The sequence below is a fragment of the Orbicella faveolata genome, unplaced genomic scaffold (genome assembly GCF_042242905.1).
Source record: "Orbicella faveolata isolate gen_17 unplaced genomic scaffold, um_ofav_v1 contig_35, whole genome shotgun sequence".
In the NCBI taxonomy this organism is placed as follows: Eukaryota; Metazoa; Cnidaria; class Anthozoa; order Scleractinia; family Merulinidae; genus Orbicella; species Orbicella faveolata.
The window spans coordinates 348,252-374,983 of NW_028301564.1; the positions used below are offsets into that span (position 1 = coordinate 348,252).

General features: G+C 37.5%; 2 protein-coding genes across 4 annotated transcripts; one reads left to right on the forward strand and one right to left on the reverse strand.

The window, feature by feature from the left end:
* LOC110056642 (phosphorylase b kinase regulatory subunit alpha, liver isoform-like) lies at nucleotides 1-26,704 on the reverse strand. 3 transcript variants are annotated; one of them, XM_089273467.1, is made up of 37 exons: nucleotides 26,492-26,704; nucleotides 25,358-25,546; nucleotides 24,957-25,004; nucleotides 24,776-24,845; nucleotides 24,398-24,496; nucleotides 24,079-24,161; nucleotides 23,327-23,407; nucleotides 23,031-23,129; nucleotides 22,842-22,883; nucleotides 22,342-22,446; nucleotides 21,970-22,023; nucleotides 21,362-21,484; nucleotides 17,909-18,004; nucleotides 17,503-17,610; nucleotides 16,989-17,067; nucleotides 16,450-16,584; nucleotides 15,835-15,865; nucleotides 15,655-15,739; nucleotides 15,004-15,148; nucleotides 14,495-14,564; nucleotides 13,787-13,866; nucleotides 13,324-13,391; nucleotides 12,922-13,039; nucleotides 10,283-10,360; nucleotides 7,869-8,034; nucleotides 7,167-7,245; nucleotides 6,889-6,966; nucleotides 6,520-6,599; nucleotides 6,350-6,428; nucleotides 5,663-5,792; nucleotides 5,216-5,314; nucleotides 4,624-4,712; nucleotides 4,214-4,252; nucleotides 3,062-3,259; nucleotides 2,626-2,679; nucleotides 2,045-2,248; nucleotides 1-1,097 (listed from the first exon to the last, which is right to left on the reverse strand). In XM_089273467.1, exons 1-37 carry the CDS (start codon nucleotides 26,567-26,569, stop codon nucleotides 897-899), a joined length of 3,660 nt encoding a protein of 1,219 aa, XP_089129593.1. In that variant the 5' UTR covers nucleotides 26,570-26,704; the 3' UTR covers nucleotides 1-896. The 3 variants fall into 3 exon arrangements, with proteins under 3 accessions (XP_089129593.1, XP_089129595.1, XP_089129594.1); XM_089273469.1 differs by lacking the exon at nucleotides 10,283-10,360; XM_089273468.1 differs by lacking the exon at nucleotides 4,214-4,252.
* LOC149102490 (pituitary homeobox homolog Ptx1-like) lies at nucleotides 19,995-21,518 on the forward strand. Its single transcript, XM_089273474.1, has 2 exons — nucleotides 19,995-20,519; nucleotides 20,795-21,518. Exons 1-2 carry the CDS (start codon nucleotides 20,295-20,297, stop codon nucleotides 20,882-20,884), a joined length of 315 nt encoding a protein of 104 aa, XP_089129600.1. The 5' UTR covers nucleotides 19,995-20,294; the 3' UTR covers nucleotides 20,885-21,518.
* Nucleotides 26,705-26,732: the final 28 nt, after the last annotated feature.

Here is a 26,732-nt window from a genome sequence, read left to right on the forward strand (position 1 = left end):
TTTTGGCTTCATAACTAGGAACTTTATTTTACTCTGTTTGTGTCACACGCGAGCATAATTTAATAGAAAACTCTTCAACAGCGTCACGTTTATGTCACTTCATAGCACCATGTGGCTTAATTTATATACAATGTTTTAAAGCGAAAATAAATTACATATAGCTAGCTCAATTTATACAACAACTAAAAATAAGAGAACCTTTCTTTCTTGACTGTTTTATTGATATTTTTAATTAAACCCTTCAATCCAAGAGCGAACATCTGATTTCTCCAAATAAAAAAAAAAAAAATGTGAAGCACACGGGTGATCAGAATAAACAAAACCATCAACTTGAGGATGTCTTGATTTACTGCAAAATTCTCCGAACTAATCTTCAACGAAATGTATGGAGTACATAGGAGAATTAAAATTCTGGTCTTGGATTGAAAGGATAAAGAAAACTTAAGCCGAGGAATACACAAGATGAAACAAGAAAACTAACTTAGGTTCACTAAACATGATGACAACTTATCATTTATACTAAGATAAAATGTTAACTATTGTACAATTTCAAGTTTTTCTTACTATTATTTTCCTTATCTCGTAAAACTCAGCTTCTAAAACGTGTCATGCATTTTTGCAGAACTGATAAAGTAATTCATTACAGCTTAGCTCCACCTAGGGACCTTCTCGTGGAGATATAGTGTTGGCGTGGTCCCCACCAACTTCGCAGAAGATTTACTGAAAACATTTTTCTTCTCTATTTGCGCGCTTGTCTTATTCCACCCCAAGAAACCTCTGAGAGATCAGACCAGAAAACTTCACCTCTGATGACTTTTACATTTGTTCTTTTGCGCCTAAAGATACGTTTCTATGCAACCTTTCTACGAAATCTATTTTCAGTTAAAGGCGCGTTTCTAGGCAACCACGCACTCGTTCTGGTGGGGTAGATGACTGACTCGTTTAGCAACAACTCTTGAAAAGTAAGTCATGGTACCAAATCTTCCACTCGGCGCAGTGTCGTAAAAATATCGACAGATTCCCGCCGCTCCACCACAGCTGATTTTCTCGTGCGCGGGACGCGCGCAACACGTGGTAGAATCACCTTTGATATTCATCTGAAATCACACGACACAAGTGTACCATAACCAAATGAAAACATTAACATTTGCTATTAAAGTTTGTAAAAAAGGCCTGCCAGATATAACGTCAAGAATTGCAATATAAAATAAATTTGAAGTCTATGAACAATAACCAATGGATAAGTTTGTTTCTTTTGCGGTGTAGGCGCAAAAGCAAAATAAAAACACAACACAACAACAACCTCTAGCGCGTGCTTTTGAGGGGAACGTTCTATCACGCGAGAAAACTCGCGCGTTTGCCCAAGAACTCACGTTTTGTGTTTACTCTTGCTACTTTTCCTCTATCGTTTATCGAAAATAAATGGTAAATACGATAAATTGATAGCAACGGTGAAATAAAGTTATTACGGCAAGTTAGCCTGGGAGCAGGCTCTTCGCGCGGCCCTTCGAAGAGCCTGTTCGCAGGCAGCGGCAAGTATGAAAGGAATACTTTGACTGCTGAACAAGCTATTTCCTTAACACAACATTAAATATGCCGCGATCATCTGTACAGCTGTACATATGTCTGGAGTTCGATATCGGCAACAAGCGTCCAAAAACCTTATTGCTTTTTCAAAGTTTGATTTAGGTTACGGTGATTAAAACAATCTCGTCTCCCATTAGGTAGTAAGAGATGCAATGATTCTGATACTTACCAAAAAAATCTAAAAATGGTTAAGCTATACCAGAAACTTTCGTAGGGCTCGCTTACTTTGCGAACTTAGATTTTGTAGCTTGCTTAATCCTTTCTCCATGGATCGTTAAGATTGTAAGTTTGGATTGGTTATCTAAACTTAAAATATTTCTTACCGTAAGATGAGATTGGGAACAACTCTACTTCTCTCACTCAAACTCTTTTTACTTACGCAAGGGTTTCACATAAGACCACATTTATAATAATGCTAGTAAGGTAGAGCCTCTACTATAATCCTGTCCATTCCTACCTGATCTTTAAGATATAAATTGTGTCCTTCCCACACCAGGTCATCAACATCAATAGTGTCTCCCAGAGTCTGTTCAGGGTGGTACTCCACCACAAGGGATAACACCATTAACATCTCTACTACAAGCTGCCTGTACTCCGGCTCGGGGATCCGATTCAGGGCCGCTTCAACACAGAGCGCAAATTTCAGCTCGCCTGGGGTCATCTGAAAAAAAAAAAAAAAAAAAAAATGGAATCAGCGGTCGATTTAGAATAAGAAAATTTATAAGAAAAAAATAAAACAAATTTGTGGACCCACTTGTCTGCCTCGTTTTCATAACAACGGCTACCTCAATCGTCGTTCACTTTATTGAGCGTTGACAACGGACTAAACTTTAACAAGGATACCCGACACAAAATATATTTGAAATGTCTAATAGTGGATGTCTACTTGAGCTTGTAATACTAGAGAAGAGGGAGCGCGTCGTCTCCACGTTCCTGCCACAATTCAAGGAGGAACCTTGATCGGCAAACCCTCAGAGGAACCTAGAGTAAAAAGACGCAATAAATATCACTAGCAGTGAAGTTGTATTGCGTACATACCTCTTGTACCATGGCATTCGGTAAATAGTGCTTGTAAATTTTCAAACCTCGGCACTACAACAAGAACAAAAAAACAGACAAATCTATAAAACACAGTTAATAAAGAAAAAAGACCAAAAGTGCCTACAGCAGGGAGATCAGAGAGGATGGAGGGAGCGTTAGGCAAGTTCACAGACTTGAACCTGATCAAAAATTACTCCCAAACCTCAAACATTCAACCCGGTGTGAGCCACAGATAATTCAAAGCTGTCACTTAGGGCCGGCTGCCGGAGAGTTTCTCCGACTACCGTGAGTTCGACCCCAAGCTTATATAGGTGCAGTGTAATAAATCTTGTAGTTAACACTGTGACGTTCTTGTGCTCAGATGATCAGGTGCTAAAGCAGGCTATAACCTTCCCTTATCACATTCGTGTTTTAAACACGTAAGCGCTCATACCTTTTCGAGAACCTTCCAGAATTTGGGGTAAAAATCCTCAGGGGCTCGGTTGAGGGCCCCATCAAGGCACCTCCTCCTGATCCACTGCCCGAGGCGGTCATCTCCTGAATGAGGGTCCTCTTCGTCGTCTTCTTTGGCTCTCTGATTTTCCTGGTTATTCCGGTCAGATGATGGGAGCAATCCTCTGCCACTCATGTTCTAATTTTAACAACAATGTCGGGTATAAAATCACCAACAGAAAATCATTGTCAGATTGGAGTATGCCTAGCATCATGAGTAGTGTTTTTACAGACAACAAACTTCTGACTAAAGCGGCTAGAATATTTGCTGACAGCCAATGTCTAGCATTTCATAAATTGCTTGCACTAAAGGTTCAAATTTGCTCCAGTCCTTAATCTGAGTTTTCGTACCCTAAATGAGCTGGACCCTTGTTCACTGCAAGTTACTGCCAAACCCCATTAGTTTGCTATCATCCAATTATATTAAGAGACAGAACGCCGCAGAGTGAGAGTTAAATGACCTGTCCAACACTCGAACCCAGGCCGAATGAGCCGGAGTCCACCTTCACGTAATCCACAAACTGCTGACTGAGACGTCTAGCGCCCCTCCAGGCGAAAAGCTAATAAGCGTCGATAATCGTTAGTTTCTTCCACTTATCCGAACACGGAAGTTTACGATGATAGTCGACACAAATATCAACTGTAATTAAGGTCCGGGAGGTTTGAGAACGAGGGGGGAATGGGGAGACCCGTGACAACAGTTACGAAGGCTCTCAGTGGCACACAGGGCTTTAGATTCGTTGAAAAATAATTTTCTGTGACTTAAAATGCTGTGCACTTAAACAAAAAGAAAATGCATAACCCCTTTATGTCCTATGAACAGTAAACGTTTGTTTCGCATCTCCTGCTGGTTTAAGATACATTGCAGTACAGTGCATTACAAAACAAAAATTCAATAAACATGTGCAAACAACTCTTAAAAACCAAAAATCTTAAACACCTTAACTTTACCAGTCAATGTGCGAGGAAGAAAAAAACAAAAAGAACCCAAAGAAATCAAAATAAACGTGCTTACAAGTTATTTCCCTTCACCAATTACGGTGGTTAAGTAACACATAAGATTACAAATAAAGTGCTTTGCTGTTTAACATACCATGTGCCTCCCTGCAAAGGCTTTAGCAGCACTTATTTTCTGTTAATAAACATGAAAGTGTGCAGTTAAACTGTAACTGAGAAAATAATAATCGTGCAACCACAAGTGCAAAAGGTTTAGTATTTTAACTTTCTGATTATACCCATAGAAGAAAGAAGAAAACTCGAAAACTGTGCAAACAACTTTTGTTAAACTAATTAACTTGTGCTACTTATCAGATTGTTTGGAATGGCCGAGGAGGATAATTTACGGGCAGCGCGCTTACTGTATGACTGTTTCTTGTTAAAATCTTAGTTTAATAAGCAAAACAACACAGATGGTGGGATTGCTGTTGCCTGGGTGGCTGGTAAGGTGAGAGGTACTCGATCAGTGAAGGAAATTTTGTTAACGTTTGATAAATGATGACTGACCCTGATTGCACTGGATAGCCTTCTGATTCCAACTCTCTTGGGAAGATCGATGTTCATAATGGATATCTGCCTCTCTGGTGATGGCTTGTCTGAAGATAACAACGAAATGTGTGTGACACGAAACAGTGTAAACAAAGAACTCCCACACAAGCTGGATTTAGAACGAATCGCATAAAATGCCACGAGCTTTGAAGAGCTCCATATCAACTTCCGGATAAATTCCATCAACTTTCCCTCGTAACCAGAAACTTCCCATGTAGGTAAGAGTCATGACTTTACGTGACATAAGGTTACACTGAAAAATAGGAGGGCTAATTTGTAAAAATTGAAATTCTAGGTAAAAAACTGGTCCAAAGTGACGAACTGAGCTGTTAGAGCAGTACTCACTCTAGAGAAGTAGTTAAAAAAAAAAAAAACAACTTGTATTCGTAGCTCAAAGGAACAGTGAAATCATCTAGATGCTTTAGACTAGAACCGTCAAATACCGACGAAATATACTTAAAAATTTCAGGCTTCCCCTGAGCTCTTGTCTTTCTCAAGTACGGGTAAAAAGCAAACTAAATAACTGGCTGACACCAGGATCTGTCCTCACCATTGGAAACAACCAACTCTTTACCACTGAGGATGTGATACAGCAGAGTCTTCATCTCAAAAGGACTCAAGTTCATGAAGAATTCAGCCGCGTCCTCACCTGAAACATAATAACAGTTAAAGGAGCTCAGTCACCGCACTTTGAGTTAATTTGGCCACGTACAAACTTACGTTTAAATTGAAGGGAACATGAAAATAGTAGTTTACTAAGACAGAAAAACACCAAAGAGATAATAATAAATCATAAAGGAACAAGGACGGGTAAGGATGGAGAAGATTAACACGGATTAACGGATTAAAAACGAGGAACTAGAGATATTTAGGCTAAACTTTTCAAGAAGTTATGAACTGGACAGGCGATGAGAGCAAAGAAAATCAAAACTTCAAACCATACAAATTTAAATTGATTTTGTTTCAAAACAGGATAGAAACACTGAAAGTGTCTTACCAGAACAATCCAGTGATCTAGCCAGTTCAGCCACCATAACTTCTATAATCAGACCAACACGAAGTCTTAACATCTCGTTAAACAGGGACGGTTCAGTTCTAACAAAAATTCCAAGGTACACCAGCAGCTCCTGGTAATTAAAAATAGAGCGGCATGGGTGTTTTTAAGTCAACTGCAGTTAACACAAAATACAGTTTGAAAGATGTAGGGTAGTCAGTGACAGCATCAAATAGATTAGTCAGATATAGGAAGCAATCATAATGAATGAGACAGGTCAGAAAAGGAGGAAGCCAAAAAACAAAACTGCAAAAAGGACGCAGGGTGGCCAAGTGGTCAGCGCGTCGGACTCGCAATCCATCGGTCCCGGGTTCGAGTCCTGCTCTAACCACTACCTGGATTTTTTTCTCGGTAGTCCCGAGTTCAAATCCGCGGCCACGCTTGTAAATAGCCAACTGGTTTGCCTCCGACCAGTTGGGATTCTTAACGATGTTATGTTCAATTTGAATTATTTGTTTCAGTTGTTTGCTCGGCCCCACTAGCCTTTGTGCTATAAACACTGCCGAGGGTAAATAAAGGTTTTCATGTTTCAACAAGGAAGCTGGCTCAGTATGGTATTTGATGTGAGAGTAAAATTCGATAGCTAATACCCGAAGTATCTTAAATGATTATCATTACAGTGTACCTTACCTGTGTTACTACACCAGTGCTCATGTCTTCACCAAACACATTGAAAATGATATTCTTCATCTCCTCTTGTGGAAGAGGTCTACAACAAGAACAACGCAAATACAACATGTTATCACAATGAACTGAGAAAACTGAGAAAAATGTATTCCTACAAGAACAACAGCACTCACCTTGTGATGACTTCTTCATGTCCCCCTTGGGGGATACCCACAGTCAATTGTTTCTGATGAACTAACAGATCCGTGGCAGCCTGGTAAAGAAAAATGAAAACATCACGACGAACGAACGTCGACCGAATGAAAAAAGTGGAACACAGGAAAAAACGAGACTTCCATGAAAGAACCTCAAGGACATCCATTGATTCAACAAATTTACCCGGTAACTATAACCATTTTGAAAACAAACTGAATTTTTTCCACGGCAAAATGGCTATGCTTTCTCCTGGACTCACATTTGAGTGAAAGTAACGCTTGAAATTGTTTAACCTATCAAAATAATTGACAAGAAAGGAGACACAACAAAATAAACATTGAAACTACCTCTGCCAAATCTTCCACTCGCTTCTTCAAAAGCCCTGCTGTGTGCCTGACTAAAGACCACATTTTAATCTGGCAAGCCTACCAATCAATCAACAGAAAGTGTTAAAAAGTAAAATTTCATTACAAATGACTCAAAGCAACAAAAGTCCTAGAGGCCACAATAACAATTTCATTCGACAAGCAATGAAGTTAACTATTAAATTAACAGGTAAACTTCAACAAGAGATTCTAAATTTGACACAGTCACAATGTTTAAATAGAAAAAGAAATACATATACCTTCTCGTACAATTCACCTAAGAGCTTTGCGACAGTAATTCCTGGTTCACCAAACAGTTGTGTGTCGAAGTCAGGACCCCTGAAGATTTAAACGACAACAGTTAATAAATAATATCAAGGTGGCATGAAAAGATGCACGAATGGGGTTAACGTTGGCGAGTTTACCAAGAATGGACGCACAATAAAACCTCTTAAAGAATTAAGGATTGTTCTTGGGTGTGAGATGTTCGTGATACAGAGGTGCTGTATTCTGCAAGGTAGTCTTCATACGAGCCAAGTGGCCCATCAGGCTGGAGCTTATCCCGGTTTCTGTGGCATGAAGCGACTAGGAGTATTTCTACTTCCCCCTAGCTGGGATGTTTGTCCACCGCAGGGTTACACCCAGCATTAAATTCGCCAGTACCCATTTGTTAACTTGGGGGGGGGGGGGGGGGGGGAAGAGGCACTGTGAGAGTAGTGTCTCACCTAAGAACACAACACAACGTCTCTGACAAGGACTCAAACCCGGAACGCTCGATCCGAAACGAGCACACTAACCATGAGGCCACCGCGCCTCCACGAAGAAGAAGTGTGGATGTAGAAATTACGTGAAATAAGTGAACTTTCCGATATCGCTAATGGTAAGGAGTTAAAAACCGGCCTGGTACGCCAACTACGATTAATACGTGTATATATATTTTTTTAATCGTTTGTGATGTTTACTTTGTATTGTACAGGAAATGCAGTATATCGGCCTGTACATCGATAGTCGCAGCTTCTTCCAACTGATTCAGATATTCTCTCGTCTCCATGTCCGTTGACATAGCACGTGACCTGGCTGGCGTCCACCCATTGGCTGCTCTATCTTCAAATTCGTCACATCCGGGAACTGCATGACAAAGATCGGCAAAATGACATCAATACACTAGCAAAAGTGAGAACATTTGACGAAAACACAACTGGACACAGTTTGAACAAACTATGTCCAGTTTAACTAAACTACAACTCCAGTTTCTCTAGTTTCCAGTTAAATTACAACTCCACCCGGGATGAATAAAAGTTCACTTTGTTCTATAATTTTGCAATCTTTACAGATCAAATGGTCGATTCCAATGATCTGTTCCAAAATGGTCTGTCTTCTAGACCAAGGTTGCGCTACAATAGTAAAATTACGTGCACAACGTCCCAAAATGAAAAACGCTTGGGATGGATTGATTCTATAGTTACTTTAATTTGAAAATTTTACGCCTAGTTTGTGTTTTCTTTCTTTGCTCGTGAATAATGCTTTCTGACACTAGCAAGAATATCTTATCTTGCCTCTTCGCTCACTCGGGCGCAGAACAATACCTAGGCCATAACCCTTTTCACAGCTAACTTTTCTCATTTTCATTACAATATAATTTAGCATGTATGCGCGGCAATTTCGGGCTATTTTGCAGTTTCAGCCAGAAATTGCTTCGCGTCCACGTTGTATTACATTGTGACGCAAATGAGAAAAACTAATCGTAAAAAGAGCTATTAAATGGATTTGCAACTCCGCAACGACTTGAATTGGCAAATTTCCTAAGTTTACCAATGACTACAAGTTGTGTGTTTCGATTGCTGCACTAGTTGCAGCGCTGCATTTTCTTTGGTACTTTGATGGACTGCCTTCTAATTTCCCTAGTCAGCAACTTGTGCAGCTTGTATAAACATCACCCATTCCCATGGGCAACGTATTCAGTTTAAAGATCAATTTAATACATTCAATTTAATAATGCCAGAAAGTTTATTTATAAAGACCATTTCCTAACTAAAATGGAGTTAGTTTGTTGTTTCCTTGTGGGTAACTTTTTATTGATGAGTTATACAACGAGTTTAACTTTCTTTGTGAGCTGTGCGTTCTACTAAGAGTTCAACTGTCTTTAGCTTTCTGTAAATACGACTATCATTTGCGAGCTAGTTTTTTGACATGTTAATAAAGTTATTTATCTATTGTAATGTAATTATTTATTTATTCATCTTATATCATTTTAGGCGTTTCCAAGAAGTTACTTTTGTGCAACCAAACTACGAAATAGCAGACATTATAGTTGGTGTTTAGAAGTTCTAGTATAAAAGACATGTCAACTCTTGCATTTCAACAATTATGTTTCGTCCTGAAATAATTACACGTAAAAAAACCCTCAAAATCTCATGAAACCAGAACATAATGTCTGGCCTGGATCATTCTTAAAGCAGGACTAAACTAATTAAGGATGAGTGCTTAATTCAAATTTAGTTTACAACTTGTCACTAATGTTAAATTCTCTCATTGTTGTAGCCACCATTTTAACTTTAGACATGTAAAACTGTTAACTGATAAGTGACCTGAAAAGTGCTTTGGAAGTTTACAGCCTCCCTGACGGTTCTTACAAATCTGTATAGTTTTATCCTGTTTGATAGTTGGTTGGGCTGAGAATGGCAAGATCTCTTACATCAGAACTTAATTGATGTTTAAGACGAGCACTGTTCCTGGCAAGCGCAAATGCAAGTGTGAACCTATGTTACAAAGACACGCTGCATGAGAAACGAGAGCATGGTATCACTATATTGTAGTGATACTTCGTAGTTTCCTTCATTAATTATTGAAAAATAAAAACCTCCTCTTGCCAAATACGAGCTCCACTTAAAGGAGTTATTCTGTAATAAACCGGTTATCAAACAAGGCTCGATTACCAGTCGCTGTTCGAGAAAGGAGCCCGTGAACCGGACTCGAGTGAGCGGCGGACATCGAGCCTTTTGCCAAACCAAATCATTACATTACTGACATGATTCTTAATTTTAAATGATACCAAGTTCAGAAATTTCACTTTAAAAAGTCGCAGAAACAGAAGGAACTAAATTAAATCACACAAACAATAATACTAATACTAATACTACTTCTACTACTACTACTAATAATAATACTAATACTACTACTACTGCTACTACTAATACTACTACTACTACTACTACTAATACTAATAATGATAATGATAATGATAATGATGATGATGATGATAATGATAATGATAATGATAATAATAATAATAATAATAATAATAATAATAATAAACAGAAAAAAAAAAGCAAAAATAAAACAGGATTAGTGAGTTGTGAGCGCTCCTGCATAGTACCTGATCCGGTCGGTGAAGGAAGCCTGCGTGACCCGTCACCAGTGTCAAATGAAGTAGAGTTGAACCACCTGCTTGGTGCTAAAACCCACGTGATTAGTGCATGCTAATCTTACTGTCCTACTCAAGAAAACACAGACTTACTTACAGGGAAACCGTCCCTTTTCTTAACTTAAAAATCTCAGTTAGATCGCTAAAATCCTTACAGTTACATTTTGTAGAACAGTGTTGAACAAATGATAGAACGGTTCGTTAGGACAGCCTTGAAAATATGAGGATTGCCTTTATCAATAAAGCAAAGAAAACCTAGGCTTTGAAAATAATCAATACGGATGGAATCTACTGAAGTGTTTACCCAAGTTCACGGCGGCCAACAATTCGCGCAACTGATCTTGAGAGGATATCACTCCTGACCAATTTTTTAAAATCAGAACAGAGAAACTAGCCTAAAGTTCGGACGGAATGCTCCTAATTGTCTCTCAGAAAGGACGATGGACAGACAAAATTAATACATAGCCCAAGATGTTTTGAATATCTCCAGAGATTTCCAAATTATCAAGTTATCGCATCATTCGACGCAGCTTACATAACATCGTTTTACAAAATTTCTCATAGAATTCGAAACTACAACTGTAGTTATTAACTTGTCTCTTTTTTAAAATCGTAAAAAGGAGGACGGAGGGCCTTCCCTCGAAACCACATAATAGCAGTACTGAATAAATAAAATAAATATCTTTATTTAAGTGTCAAATGTAGTAGGACTGTTGTGCTAATCATTAAGGACACTGTAAATAAACAAACAAATATTTCAGATAGTACATTAACTATTAAGAATCCCAAATCCACATAGCGGTAGGGTGGAGGGGACCTCTACAGCTGAGTGTTTTATTCGCAGAACATCAGTTTCTTTAGTAACTTATCAATTTGTTTCTTTTTATGATATTCCACTCAAGTCTGCTTCATTCAGTCGTATTAGTGATCAGTATCACATACATGCAACATGCACAGCCTACATGCTTTCACATACAGCCAGTATTTGATCTGGCATGCTCTGTTAAGTATGGTAAAGAAAGCGTGCTCATCACGTGCAAGTTTAGACACAAAGCTACGAAAAGAGTATTAGATTATGATCTGTATGTTATCACGTTAACGGTTACTTGTCAGGTTTACGTTTTAGAGTTAATTTTATTTTAACGTTGAGTTATACATTCAGTTAATATCTTAATGCGCATGCAATCTGCAAAATGATACAGTGACGTCATGGGTATACACAGTTAAAACAATAAAAAAGATCTAAATTAACATAAAACACGGGCGCCCGTGAGGGAATGTGAGGCAAAGCTGTCAGCCGTCAACAGATAAGATAACTGCAGATAAAGCATGAGTAAATCACTTAAACAAAGGCTTGTTAAAATTGTTGACTGTATATCTTCTTTGGTTTCCAATTCGCTTAACTGTTAGTGCAACATGGTCTAACTAATTTCCCCAAAATCGAGATTCTGAATGAATAAATGATTGCCTGACTTACTAACTGACTGACTAACTAGCTGACTGATGAGTTACATAGCTAAGCGCTTATCCTATACATGCATGCTGATTATGGCTTCAGTTCACAGTATACATATCCCTGTACGTGAGATTTAGCTGAGAGTGATACGGTGCTACTGCCAGCCCATTCACAGTAAATTACCCACACCCCTATCAGAAGATATACTACAGTACACCCAGCTTTTCTCCTTTCTCAGTTTCTTAAATGAACGTGTATTCGCGCCCAGTTTGCTCGATGAATTTATCGTTCCCAGACTCCCTACGAGAGAGGCCTTGGTTCTTTAGTGGTTCTTTAAGGTGGCTCCCTATAGTTTTACGATCGCACGCGCGCATAGGACGAAAGCTCAAGTAATCTACGTGCGCTCAAAGGAAAACGCCAGTGTTTTTCGATTTTTGTGACGTCAACATGTGCACAAAAAGCAAAACTGACAGTGAATTTCCTCGCGTTTCCTACGGTGAATCTTTTTTTAAATTTGGCTCAGTTGTAAGTGACCACATACAATTCCTATAAAACACCCTATTTTTGTTAAAATCTGTCAGAGCTAATCTGATATATTTAGAAGAACTACATATTACAGAATATTGGAAAAACCGTCTGAACAACCTCGACTTTTTGCCAATTTAGAATGTCAGGCAATATCATTACCATGATGTGGCAAAGTATGAAAAAAAATCCCCGAAGGTAAATATAAATATCAAGGAGTTCAGGCCAAAATGAGGAATACATCTGCCTGTCATTAGATGAGATGTTGCCATGGTAACGGCCTTAATCCAAAACTTGATAACCAAAAAATAATCTACAATGTATATTTTAACAGTACTCATACTGGTAAATCACTACGGGGAGACTTTAAGAGATATTAACTAAGTTTCCTTTTCTAACCCACGCTCTATAGGGAGGGTGTTCGTAAATACTCTAGGGAGCCACCCTAAACGCTCTTTGGGGTCGTCAGGCAATCTTTCTCCCCACCCGACGAAGTTCGTTAAGGTGGAGTGCGTGACGGGCCTTAAGAACATTCGCGTAAGAGAACTAAGTGCGGACCTGAGGTTAACTATTAAAATACCATGACAATATGTAAGATATAACTACATACGTGATGTGCCACTAGTCGAATCACAGTAGACTGAGATACTTCGGCTTCTCCTGACCATTCCCTTGTAACTCGCCTTTCTCTTAACAGGACTATGTCCAGCGTGACTTCCAGATCGACTCTGTAACAAAAATAAGGCCAGTGAGATACAAAAGCTATTAATTACACAATTTACGACGTCGATTAGTGTGAACAATCACAAATAAACAAGTAAAACTGAATCACCGTGACGGTGTTTACAGTAATTTTGCAATATACAAAAACTGAGCAACGATTTTCTTCAAAACAAAAAGGAAGTGTCTGCAAAGCACGCAGAATCAAAGTGGACCTATAAAATTAAGCAAAGTTGTGAAGTGTTATCAAGCAAACAAGTGTTATTGTAATGTGTAAACAAGGGCTGCTTACTCTGGACTCCGAATCGGTGCGTCGTAACATATCACTAGATTCTGGATTTCTTTTATGTCTCCTGAGTTCTACAAGATATTCATTAAAAAAAAAAAACATTTAACAGTACAATCTACAGTCAGCACCCTAAGACGTGAACCAAGTTAGTTGAAAAAGCAAGATACATGGCAAGATGTACATGCATCTCTGCACAAAGTAGATTGTGATTGGTCAACAAAAAAATTACATTGCAGTAAAAACACGACGACAGTTGTAGATAAACAGTTGTAGATATGCCTCACCTATATTAGAGAAATCATCATCAAAAAAAAAACCTACAGCAAACAAAACAGTTGGAAAACAAACATTGAACAATTTGAAAACAGTTTTGAAGTCTTGGACTAGGCAATTAAGACTCTGTTTACGAGTGTAGGAAAGACTGGTGTATACTGCACATTGTTCAGAAGACTTTAAACCCACTTACCCTCATCACTGTCTGAAATAAAGTGTAGACTCGTGATGCATGATGTACTTAAGAAGTCAGAAAGGTATCCTAACCGAACCCTGAAAATGAATCAAAGTTAGTGATAGGCCACACACCAGGGGCGGATCCAGGTTTTTTTTAGGAGGGGGTGCACCACTAACGAATGGCGTAACTGACTGGTGAGGTAAACGAAGGCTTCATCTCGGGGGGGGGGGGTGCGCACCCCCTGCACCCTCCCTCTAGATCCCCCTGCATACATTGTCGTCATGTAGGTTGATCTAATCAACATTGTTTGATGAGTACTCAAGGCTGGGAACTGGTGATGCGTGTGCATGTATTGCATTAGTAAGTTCATTTGTGAGGTGACACAAGAGACTTTTAAAACACTAACAGTATTATATACTAGTTAATCTTGTTCTCTTATTATACAGTTACATGAATTTGTTGTGAGGTTTGTTAAAGGTACAGACAAGGCAGTTATGATTACAAAGGGGAAAACAAGTGGTCAACCAGGAATCTAAACCGCTTCCCCAAACCGGCATTCTTAAATCTCTGTTTCTTCCTTTAAACATGTATTACACGTATCGTGTTTCTTATTTTCGTTTTCTTAGCTGTATTTCATTTCCCTTTTAATTATTTTTTACTCATTTTTTGCAGTTGGAAAATTGTTGTATGTTTTCACAATGTCAGAACTTTGTTATAACTTACCTTACTCCTGATATGTAGCCACTTCTTAACATTACAATCATCTTGGCAATAGATGACGAAAGAGAGTCCTCTATACAAAGAAAAAAATGTAATTTAGTTTCTGCTTCTCGTACTTGTACCCTGACGAATGCATAATCTCTGGAAAAGTGCGAGACCGGTTTCTACATGCTCTTGTCTCCAGTCAAAACATCTCACAAGAGACGGAAAAGGTACCACAATGACTGACTGAAAAGGTTTGCAAACACGAACTGGACAGTGACTGGGAGTTACAAAGACTTTCTGCATGGTACAACCAACAAAGTTAAAAATAAGTGACCGTGGAAACTACATATCTGGCAAGTGCACAAAACAAGCTGTGCATACGCTAAATCAAAAGGCAATCCTGTCCATGGCTAAACGGCTTTTTCTGACAAGTTTCAACCAGACTAGGGAAGTCAGTACATATACCATGCATCATTACATGTATTAAGGATGTGCCAAGTGCCATATGAGTTGTCATGCCAACCTACCAAGCATGGAGTGTGTGATTATCATTGTAAGAATCGGTCTTCCAAGACGCCTCCAGTTAGCTCCGAGAAAACCCACAAGAGACTTGATACGATCCGCAAGGAACTCATTATCAAGAGCCAGGTAAAACTGGTGGTAATCCAGAATCTGAAACGAGAAAGCTATGGAGTTAGAATCTGTCAGCGCAAATAGACATCCGTTCAAAGACAAGGTTTGAAGGAAAAGTTCAAAGAAAATTTCTCCACTCTCTTTCATCGCACCTATGTGATCAGATTGGTGTATCACAAAAATTTGTTAAATATATCTTCTTTACAGTTTAAAGTTGAAATATCATCACATTCATAGCCTGCGACCAGTTTCTCAATTGCTGTCGCACAAGTGAAGAATCTGCAGATATGCATATTGCGACTTTGCTGCTTGTGTCATAGTGCAAGGGAGGCTGCTCCAAGGCTACAACATTCATAAAAGATGCCTTTAGTAGCCCTTTTCCCTGTTAATTTTTCTTTCTGCATTACAATAAAATTCAACATGGATGTGAGGTAATTTTGGGCAGAAACTACAAAATTGCCTGAAATTACCTCACATTAATTATTTTTGCTTAGCACATTGTTAAATACATTTTTTTAAAATTTTACTAAGTTTCTTGAGTTCACCTGAGGCGTAAAGGCTAGAATGGAGTATGAGTTTCCAACATTATACAACATGCTAGTCCCTAAGACTCCAATGTGATAGTTGGGCCTGCAATGAGAATCAATAAGTCAGAGCTGAGCTGCTCTTTCCATCACTTAAAGATCACGGAATTGAAGAACTTGCTTTAATATTAAACACATTACCTGCCAGTCAGTTTTAACTTGGAATTTTTTCCTGCAATATTAAAGAGAGTCGTAAGTACTTAACATTGTCATCAGCTGTAGTTGTAGTATAAGCTTAAGATGTAGGGCCTGGGATGTAGGGTTAGACAATAGAAAGCAGGGCAAGAAAAACCCAGGTCTGATTGCCGGGGCAAGTAAATTTTGCTCTTGGACAAGTGAAAATAGAAGTTCAGTGGCCTGGTGGGCAAGTGAAATTAGCCTCAATAGTCTTGTGAAAATGTCAGCTTAATAAATGATAATTTCCAGTCAGAAGCTATTTCCAAACTTAAGACTTCAAGATTAGTTAACCATTGAGTTAAAAGAATGGATTACTTAGGAATCCAAGAATACTTTGTTCACGTTTGTCCTCTAATTGCCATACTGGTCGCCACATCGGCAAGTAATAATTAAGTGGGGGCAAGTGAAAACTGAAATTTACTGGCTCACTAGGCAAGTGGAATTCATTTTTTTTCCTGCCCTGGAAAGCATTTTAAGACAAAGTGTCAGGATCAGGTTAGGGCAAGAGTAGTGTCTTGTTAGGGTTATCCTCATCTTGGTGTCAATATACACCGAATCACGTACAGTGCTTGTTCTTACCAAGCTGCTGGTACATGGAACTGAGGGTGCGAGCTGGAAGGACTTGTATTGGATTAACGTTCTGAGTGACTTGCACAGGAACATCAAGGTTTCTAAGCTGTGTTCCGACCAACTCATCTTCAGCAAGAAGGGACACTGGAATTTTATAAGCAAAACAAGACAGTATATTTCTTAAGCTTTTTTTTAAGGCTTAAGTTTTGTGAATTGTAACAAACACAAAACTTTAATGTTCAAATCATGAAATCGCATCATTTGATCTTTTATTAATGAAAGGTGAATGTCAGTATACAACTGCACATGTACATCTTTGGAACTAGATAACAGGTTTCATAGTGGTAATGTGTTACAATAATTTTATTACTATCATGTTTAAAATAAATTAATTATCATTTTGTAACTTAAAGAGGTCATGTCACTCTTAAAGACAAAGTTTGCCTTCAAGTTTGTCCACTGCCTGCAACTACAAGCTAATTAAATTACTCAGCACTGAGGCAATTGACAGTGTAACAACACTGAATGAGAAAATACAGTGTGAGTACCTTGTACCACTACATCTGGTCTCTTGTCAGTAGAGTGTCTCCGATTCAGAGGATCAATCTCTCCAACAGCGATAAAGTTCTGTTGTAATGTTATTTTAAAAAAATCAGTTAGTCAGTTACTGCTACATGTTCAACTAATGCCACCACTGCATCACTTTGTATTGTTTACTTGTACCTTTAATAATTTTGTTGTAAATTATCATTATTGTATCTTTCTTTCCTTTTTAATATAAACTCTTGCTCTGGCCTCAATTAGTTCTGGAACTAGCTGCAGGGGTGGTAAGCAAGTGTAACAGTATGTAAGAAAACAAAATAAAATTAAGTTCAAGTTCAAGGTCACTGCAACTGCTGTCGCATGCAATAGTGTCTATAAATGGAGATTTGACTGAAAGTAGACAGTTAAGAATGTCCTGCTAAAATTTCTGCTTATACTTCTTGCTAAACCATTCAACAATCTCCGTCTCCAAGTTAAAAGGTTCAAGTTCTGTTAATATCAGTGCAGTTTATACTGTACCTCTTTCAGTAAGCATGCCAGGACATACAGTGAGTGAGACCACAAGTGCAGCACATTTTCACCACATTTTCTTTCCACACTGTGGGGATTAGCTTTCTCAATATCAACCTGTTAATGATGGTGTGCGTAAACATGTTATACCTTTACTTAATACGTGTGTAATAGACTTAAACTATATGTTCAAGTTTTGAAAAACAAGACTGTGCTACAGGGCTAGTTTGCAGGGCTAGTCTTCTAGCAAAGATTGCTGCTGTTTCTTGCTTTTCAAACACATACACACACATGTGAAGGTGAGTTTTAAAATTATGTGTTACCTTGTTCTTATCACTCCCCAAAGCAACCCAACCTTCTAACCAGGAACTACAGAATAAATGTTAATTAACCACAATGTAACTACAAAATGTACCTTGTCCCTGGGCACATAAAAAAATTCTGGAACCAAAGGAAGGCCTGCGTTATCTCTCACCAATAGAGGCTCCAGTAAATCAGTGTAGGTTTTCACCTGTTAAAATCATGAACAATACATTGACCATTATATGACTTGTGTTTGTAGCCAATATAATGCATGCTCTGATTGGCTAACTCTAGGGCATTATTCTCCCATAATGCTCACAGGCCAATTATGGGCCTGCAAGAATAAAGCAAAAACCCCCAAAATAAACAACTTATTAACCTTGAACGTTTGGTCTTTACGGGAAAATCTCAAACCGCGGCATTGCCATATTGACATCACCATCGCTTGTTCAATACGGCAAAGTCTTGGTTTGAGATTTTCCTGTAAAAACCTCACTCTTGGTCAATAAATAGTTATGTATTAAGTCATCATTAAATAAATTTGTTATAAATAAATCAAGCAGAATCAAGGACCTGATTATTCCTACGAGAACACTGATCAATTGGGACTGGAAGATAGATTATCCCAAGACAAATGCTGTAAAAGCTCTCCTTAGCTTCCCTTCTTATCAGTGTTTCAAGTATTCCCCCTCCTCCCTCCCCCTGGGACATGGAACTTCAAAAAGGCTAGTAATAAAACTGAAATTTATTAACAGGATATAAGTAAATATAACACTAATTAAAAATTATTAATTACTCATGAACTGGAATTTCCTGCTCATAAATGATTACAATTTTGGCTACAAAACCACCGCTTTATTTGGGCATACCGGTATACTGTATCTTTGTATTTTTGGAGTCTCCCATCCCGATTACTCTATGTTAATTTTTAATTCTTGGTAATGGTGTATTTATTAAGAAGAAAGAAAACAGTTTCCATAATACTGTGGAATTGCTGATTTATGATTTGCATTAAGGCCTTCAAAGGTCCCCCAAATGGATGTACACGTACACACAAGGCACAGTCATATTTCAACACAGGTTGATTTAACTAATTTTGCTCAAGACAAAGGCTGTATTGTTGCACTACAGTTAAGTTAATGTTGTTAAATATAATTTGTTTCTGATTACAAAAAGTTAACATAATAGAAATGAATGCCTTACTGGCAAAAAACAAAGAAAAGAAGATCACTCTAGGCTGAAACATTAAATATGAACATTCTGTCATAATGGCTTTTCTGATTGCTGTAATTAACACCTTTTTCACGAAAAAGCTACCAGGAAGGCTAATAATTGAACCCCATTGTTTATAGCTTGTGAAACCTTAAAATATCAATTAATTTAAAATAAAGATGTAGATGTCTGTTGGTAGTTAGGAAAATGGCCCAGGATGAATAACTTTAGACTCCATTTCTAGCTTGGAATTCAGAAATATCAGCATACATGACTTGCTTTATAAGCAATTCCACATTCAAACTGGTTACCTAAGTTTAAATGCACGATTTATCATGTTTGTATTATATTCATGCATGAAGCAGCAGTGAAAAGTCTTGGCTTTCTGTATCTACAGTAGATATTTTGTTTACGAATTTTGCTTTTTTAAAAGGAATACACTGACATATTTAATATACACAAAATGATTCAATATTTCACAATGTCCACTGTATTATACGCAGTCATTAGACCAAATGTTCGTCCACAATCAATAAAGTGTACTTGAACAGAGATCAAACTCAACACCAGTCATTTCTACATTGCTGTGCATGTCCATTGCACTGTACTTTTCTGTACTTTCTGTGTAAACAATGGCTACACAATTTGAAATAAAGGCTACATAATTAAGCAGACCTAAGGGATTAGCAGGCACATTAATTAGCAATGACTATGAACACATTTGGCATAACAGATTTTAAATTGCATCAGATCAAAACTAGACTACACTCCACATCCTGTGTGATTTTAAGGCAGAGCCAACAAACAGCACTAAAACTACATCTGAATTTGAGAATTTTTGCATAATTACTTTCGGGTGGGCAAGATTGTTTACAGAGATAGCAAAATGTCACCTAGTACATTTGTTTAAACAACAGAAAAGCAATATCACTGTGGTGAACCTAATGTCAATTAAATAAATGTTTAATTGGATGAACATAAATGAATGCAAAAAACAAAGGAGTTACAATACAACTTTAACATTGTGATGTTTACTTAAACTCACATCCCACAAAACATTTGGCATCATTGGTAATCCTTTTACCTGTAGCATGCAAAATGCCACAAAAATTTCAAGATTTTCAGTTCTAAAGCCTGTTAATATCTTTGCTGGATGAATGAAATTCACAGAAAACATCACAACAGCCACAGAATCTCATATATGTAAGTGCCCCTGGATCCAACTTCTCTACATAACATTGCAGCTAAGCACAGAAGACTTTTGATTTGATAAAGGAAAAGATGCCATGAAAGAACAAGAGGACAAAATGGTGCAGGTCTCTCTTCCATGGAATAATGTCAGCACAGTTTGCACTCCTAGAAGTATTCCAGTGAGTTCTACAGCACCTAAACACTTTTCTACAGAACAAATCAACAAACTCGAGAGCCGTTTTTCACACCAGAAGTGGCCTGATAAGACAGGAGTTATAATTATTGCAATGGAAAGCAACTTGCTTAGTAAAGATGTGGAGGTTTGTAGTCATTTTAAAATCGCAAAAATCTTTAACAGTCTGGACATGTTTTTTGCCATGTACACAGTCTGCTTGGTCCAAATTTACATGTCACCATGCATGCCAACAAGTTAATCAATATCTCAACATGTCTGACTCTTGAGTGGCAGAGGAGTAATTGAGTTCAGCACAGGCATTCAATATTGGTTGCTCTTCATGTAAACATTTCATTAAGTAAGTTATATTGTTATTAACAGTAATTATGTCTCCATTGACCATCTGTTTTTTGCCATCAGCTTTGGTTCCAAGCCAGAAGAGAGAAATGGATACAAGGGGTAATGGCTGCCATTGCTGCAGCAAAAGATTCCCTATCAGAGCATCAATAACAATGAACGTCCACAAGCATAATGAAGAAATTCTACATGTTATAGAGAAACATTTTCCTGTGTTTCTAGAAATTAATCAACAAGCGTTCCTTGAATTAAATCTCGAGCTGATTTAAAGAACAGTTGGCTTAAGGACAAGCAAAAGTACATGTAGTATGCTCTGGGAGATTTCTTTGAACAGGAAATCCAAAGCAACCCACTGATAGTGTTTTTCCATTTCAAGTATATTTCTTCTAACATTGTTTTTACTGTTTGATAAAATCATCTAAAGCAAATCACAACCTACTGTGAAATGGAGTGGTAAAAAATTATGGTAAAAAACATTTACCCTTGTAGTGAACAGTTTCTTTGATTTAAAAATTGAGGAATCAACAGTCAAGAGAACTTGAAATACTTGTCAGTAATAATTAGTATCACAGGAATATACCGGTAATGTATGTTGGCAGAATGTGATAGTCAAATAAATGAAACTCATACCTGCTCGTCGTCATCATTAAACAAAGCATCCAACAAAAGATAGCAGTAAAATAATGGCCATTCACACTCAATGTTCTCAAAGATTTCAAGCTCAGCTGGTTCATAGTGAAGTCTGAATGGGTCCTGCAGTAAAATAAAACAACCTCACTTAAATGTTTTATTGACTCTATGTTACTTTCTGAAGTTGAGAATTATATTCATCAGCAGATAAGAGGAGGGACGGCCAACTGGTTACTGACTTGGGCTTGGTACCAAGTCGTCTACATGCATGCGTTACTGGTACCGGTATACATGTGCCTAATACAGGTGTATTCTCCTGGGTGGAGAGGGGCACAGTGAGAGTAAAGTACGTTGCCTAAAAACACAACAAAATGACCTTTGATAGGGCTCAGACCTGCACTGCTGGATCTGGAGTCCAACATGTTAGAAACATTACCAAACCCTTCATAGGGAGACTCTATATTACCAAAAAAGCTTTCTCCATCATCAATTCACCGGGAGTTCAAATTTCCTCAATTTATTTTTATTCTAAATTTCTTCTGACTAAAAACTATTACCATTTCATTCAGTTCTCAGCAAAAGAATTATATCTGTTCAATTTTACAAACCTCAAGAGGAGTCTTATAGCCATCTCGGATGAAACGAACCAGGCCATAGTGACCCTGTCAGATAATCATAAGAAAATAATTTAAGTTGTTTGTAATAAGAAACTGTGTACATAATTTTTAATCTAAGATTATGTTTCCAACTTTTAGACAGACATTTGTTCTTTTCTAACTACGAGAAAAAATATATGCGTTCTTTAATTTACACTAACCGCCTCGTAAATAAAAAATCCTTCTGTCAATATTTGCCATAAAGTTTGATTTTATTTTCCTTGGACTCACGTAATTTTATATGTTTTAAGAGTGGAAAATGAAAATAAACCTGAGAGAACTTAACATATAAATAAACTTGGACATCTATAAACTTTTTGATACCTGTAGTTTAGTAATAATTTTCTCCCTGCAGTCCTTTACAAGATCATCATCTTCAACAGCAAAGGCTGGAAAACTAATCACACTTAAAACTGAAGCAGCAATTTCCTATGGAGAAAAAACGTGAATTAAAAAACTGTTAAGTAACATGACTGGATACTTGTGTTAATAGTCATAGAGCTTATAGTAATTTTACTGCATGATTTTACCTGTATGTTTATTTTCCCCCCTTGAGATTCACTCACAGGTAGACCAACTCACGGTGTGATACAGGAAAGGTTTTTAAAGCCCTCCCCCTGTCCGTGTACATGTAAGAACAATATGTGAATCTTAAAGTTTAGAGCCACATATTATAATCAGCAACCTTCTACATCAGGGTAAAAACACCTTCTGTTGGAGCAAGTCAAGCATTCCTAGAGAAATTGTTAAGTGATACATGTATATTAAAATGATTTAACAACAAGGATGTATAACATAAATATTAATCAGGAACATTTGCATACCTTAGAATTTGATTCTCTAGGGACCATTGATTGTAAAATAGCCTGAGGTTGAAAATGAAACAAACTGATGTCAAGCAATGATGTGAACTTCAAGATAGCTCAATGTTAATAACACTATAATGTACAGTGTATATAACATACACTTGATGCCTGTACTGTGTGAGCAACTGACAATCAAATTCTGCAAACCTTGCACTGCTGAATATCATCCGGAAGGATGTGAATGACAGAGGAATGTCCACCTTCAGGGCCAAATAAATCCAGACCATCCAATGCTTCTAAAGCAGCCTGAAAACACAACCAGAAAATGAGCAAAACAACTGATTTGCAAATTATGTTCAAAAGCCTGGAGTGGTAAACACATATACTACATGCATTGTATGTACACATACCCTGTAATACCCACATGGACATACATTGTACACAGTACAATTACACAGCTGCTAAAAGCACTACATGTCAAAATAAATGTGAAATTTAATAACCTTTGCCATTCCAATAGAACTTGCATTCAACTCAGGCATGCCATGATTTAATTTGTCGCCTCTTTCCCAGATACCATAGTCCTGAAAACATTATGAAAATTTCATACTGATTACAAAAGTTTAAATTGCACTGGCTGAGAAACGATCTTTCAGTTCACAGTGCATAGGCCAACCAACATACGTGTAAAGACAATGAAAGACAAAATACCAATTAAATAACTTAAGGGTGGCTTTCGAGACACATCTCTGAAATAGAAGAAAAATTTGGTTCCTGAGCAGGATTCGAACCTGCATCTCCACGTATGCTAACTTAGGGTGAGATATCCACTACACTGTAAATTACCATGTACATGTATTTAGTGTGGCTGCACCGACGGTGTAGTGGATATCATGTGTGACTAATATGTGGGGAGACACAGGTTCGAATCCTGCTTGGGACACGAATATTTCTTTCATTTCAGAGACGTGTCGAAAGTTATTTAAATCTTTCTATCATTGTTTCTAAGGCTTTCCTGGCTCAAATAGTTTCTATTCTACTTGTTGCCTTTAGTACCTAAGTTAAATTAAAATCTGGAAAATCTTTATCCCACATGTACATTGGACACATCAAGATGTACTATGTGACAACTCATTTTCAAAATAATCACCAACACCCTTTAAATTACACTGTTCATTGATCTGGTACATTTTTAGCTGTTATACACTTGTCTAGAGATCTATGCATATTTTATATTTGGATATCACTGACTTACTGGAATACAATATGCCTTTTCAATGTAGAACACCAAATTTTGAATGAAGGCCACTTCATCAAGGGTAAAAATAATCTGTATTCCTAAGGAGAATAAAAAAAACAAAACAAAACAAAAAAAAACAACGAAATTTCAACATTTGTTCCAGTATGTACACTATTACTATAAGAGATAATACTGAAGAAGGTCCAAGTACTTTGTAAACTGTTGTGAGAAAGTTGCTGAGTGCAAGAAAGGGTTTATGCTAGAGCCAGGCTGTAACTCAGTCATTGTAAATGATGTTTCTTTTACATGTGTACACATAGACTATGTACTTTACCTGAAGCAGTCATTTCTGCTAACATGAGGAGATAAAGAGATGTAGCATCTATTTGAAGATGTCCCCATGCATGGTCTCCAACACATGGACTACAGGTTTCTGTAACGAAAATGAACAAGAAGCATTTAAGTGGACATGTACATTTGTATGTACACAATGTACCACTAGTCATGACGAGAAAAGCTCAAAAGGTGATAATTTGACTACTAATTTCTATGATCACTGAAGACATGTGAAACCAAGTATTACTTACAATGAAAAATTAGCCTCAGGTGTTGCACATGTAAAAATATAAATATACAATAAAAGTAAAAAATACATGTTAAATTTGGTGCATTCCATTCAGTAATAAAAAAATTAAAAATTGCAACCACTCACTTAAGTTGTATTTCGCATGTAATGCATCTTCCTTGGCTTGTGATCTCTTGAACTTCTCAACCTTGTTAACCTGAAGACAAGTTAAAGCAAATTCATAACCACTGCGCATTAAGATCTATATATTTCACTTTGTCTGTACTACATTTGACATATAAGGCTCACAGATTACACCAAAACATACCTGTCTCATCATACACAGCAACAATCCTCTCATACACTTCACAACAGCCTACAGAAAGCAAAAGCAAAAAGGTAAGTACCAGAAACATAAGTTTATACAGCTTTACACAAACAATGTACATGTAGTTTGTTGTAAATGCTTTCAGTGAAATTTCAAATGAACTAAAGTAAATTCCTTCAGCCAAATTTGAAATGATTTCTGCCTGAAGAGATACTGAAAAGGTATAGAAAACTAGCAAAACTAAAAGATTGTTTCAAATCTACACTTTTTACCTTGAAAAATCTTATTCACCTTAGACTAGCCGGCACATTGAGGGCTAGTACTTAGACAAAGCTTACAGAGAACACTGACAGCTGTAGATGTATATACGTATTGTATAAGGTTCATTCTGTTTATCTTGCCTGAGTAAGTTCATGTGCTCTTGCTCTGTCCTCATCCATATCAGCATTCTTGTTGTATGCCAGGGACAGACCCCAGACAGCCAGAATACTATAGACATTGTCCCGCACCCAAGCATCCTTACAATCACTGGATCCTGATTTGTATGTCTCCCAGTTTATTTTGGGTGGCAAGAGTCCTGTTACTGGGTCCTGGGTTGATTCACACAATACAGCAAATAACTCATAAGACACCTTATATGTATAGCAGACATGACTACTCTATACCTTTTCTTTCGAGATACAAAATTGATACATTTCTATTTACTTACATGTAAAATAGGGCTCCCAATGAGCTCTATGAGCTTCATATGTACTGGCACTTTGATAAAGTTTATTAACAAAAGTAGGCACTTACCCAAAACACAAATGGAACAGAAAGCAGAGTCACACAATTTATACTTCTGGGTTTAAAGTTTTCTCTTATTGCTGTACAATAAAGTGCATCCATATACATGTAGCTTACAAAATAATAAAATATTGTTTGTCTGCTTGTTGATCATAAGATAAAAGTTTTCTGGGTTGTTACAAACTGTTTCTGGGTTTTAGCACATGTCTACTAATTCTAAAGGATCTGTAGTTATTACAAAAGAAAGTTTGACGTGAGGTCAAAACTTTGGCGTGTCTGGCGATATAACCTAATTGATCGATTCTTCAGAAACACCGACATCTATTAATTCTCTTTGTTATTCAAAATTTTCAACTGTTATATAATTATACAGACAAACTCTTTGTTTCAGCAAGTTACGCGGAATATAGATATTGTTCATGTTGTGATCATCATGATACGAAGATGTAAATAACGTGACTAAGACTTCAGCTCAAGTTTCTTTTAGACACGTATGTAAGCAGAGCTAAAGGTTATTCGTGTCAACTTTGCACGACAATATGATATGGCTTTTGTCGGGACATGATGCACCGCACAGGTTTGATTTGCGACAAATAAAACCAGTGGAGGACAAACGACAAAATGAAGCAGATCAATATCTTGCCTGTTCATCATAAAAACAAGTTGATCTCAACCCAAATAAGTATCAGTCATCGGACCGAAAGTCGATCTTATGAACTAGCTAAATAAGCCTATATAAATTAGCTTACCTGAAAATCCAAAATGGTGCGGTTAACAAGACTGTGGTACCAGTCCAGACGAACAATCGAGTTACTCCGGGCCCTCATGGCTTCTACGCTCTATAAGTTATTCTTTTTGCAGTGTTTCTTCCAGCCAAAACAAACTCAACCATACTCCCAACTCTCCGCCATGTTGGATCGGTCACGACAGCACGACAGTGCAAATTTTGGAGTAGGACTGGGGATGAATGGTGTTCAATCCGCACGTAAT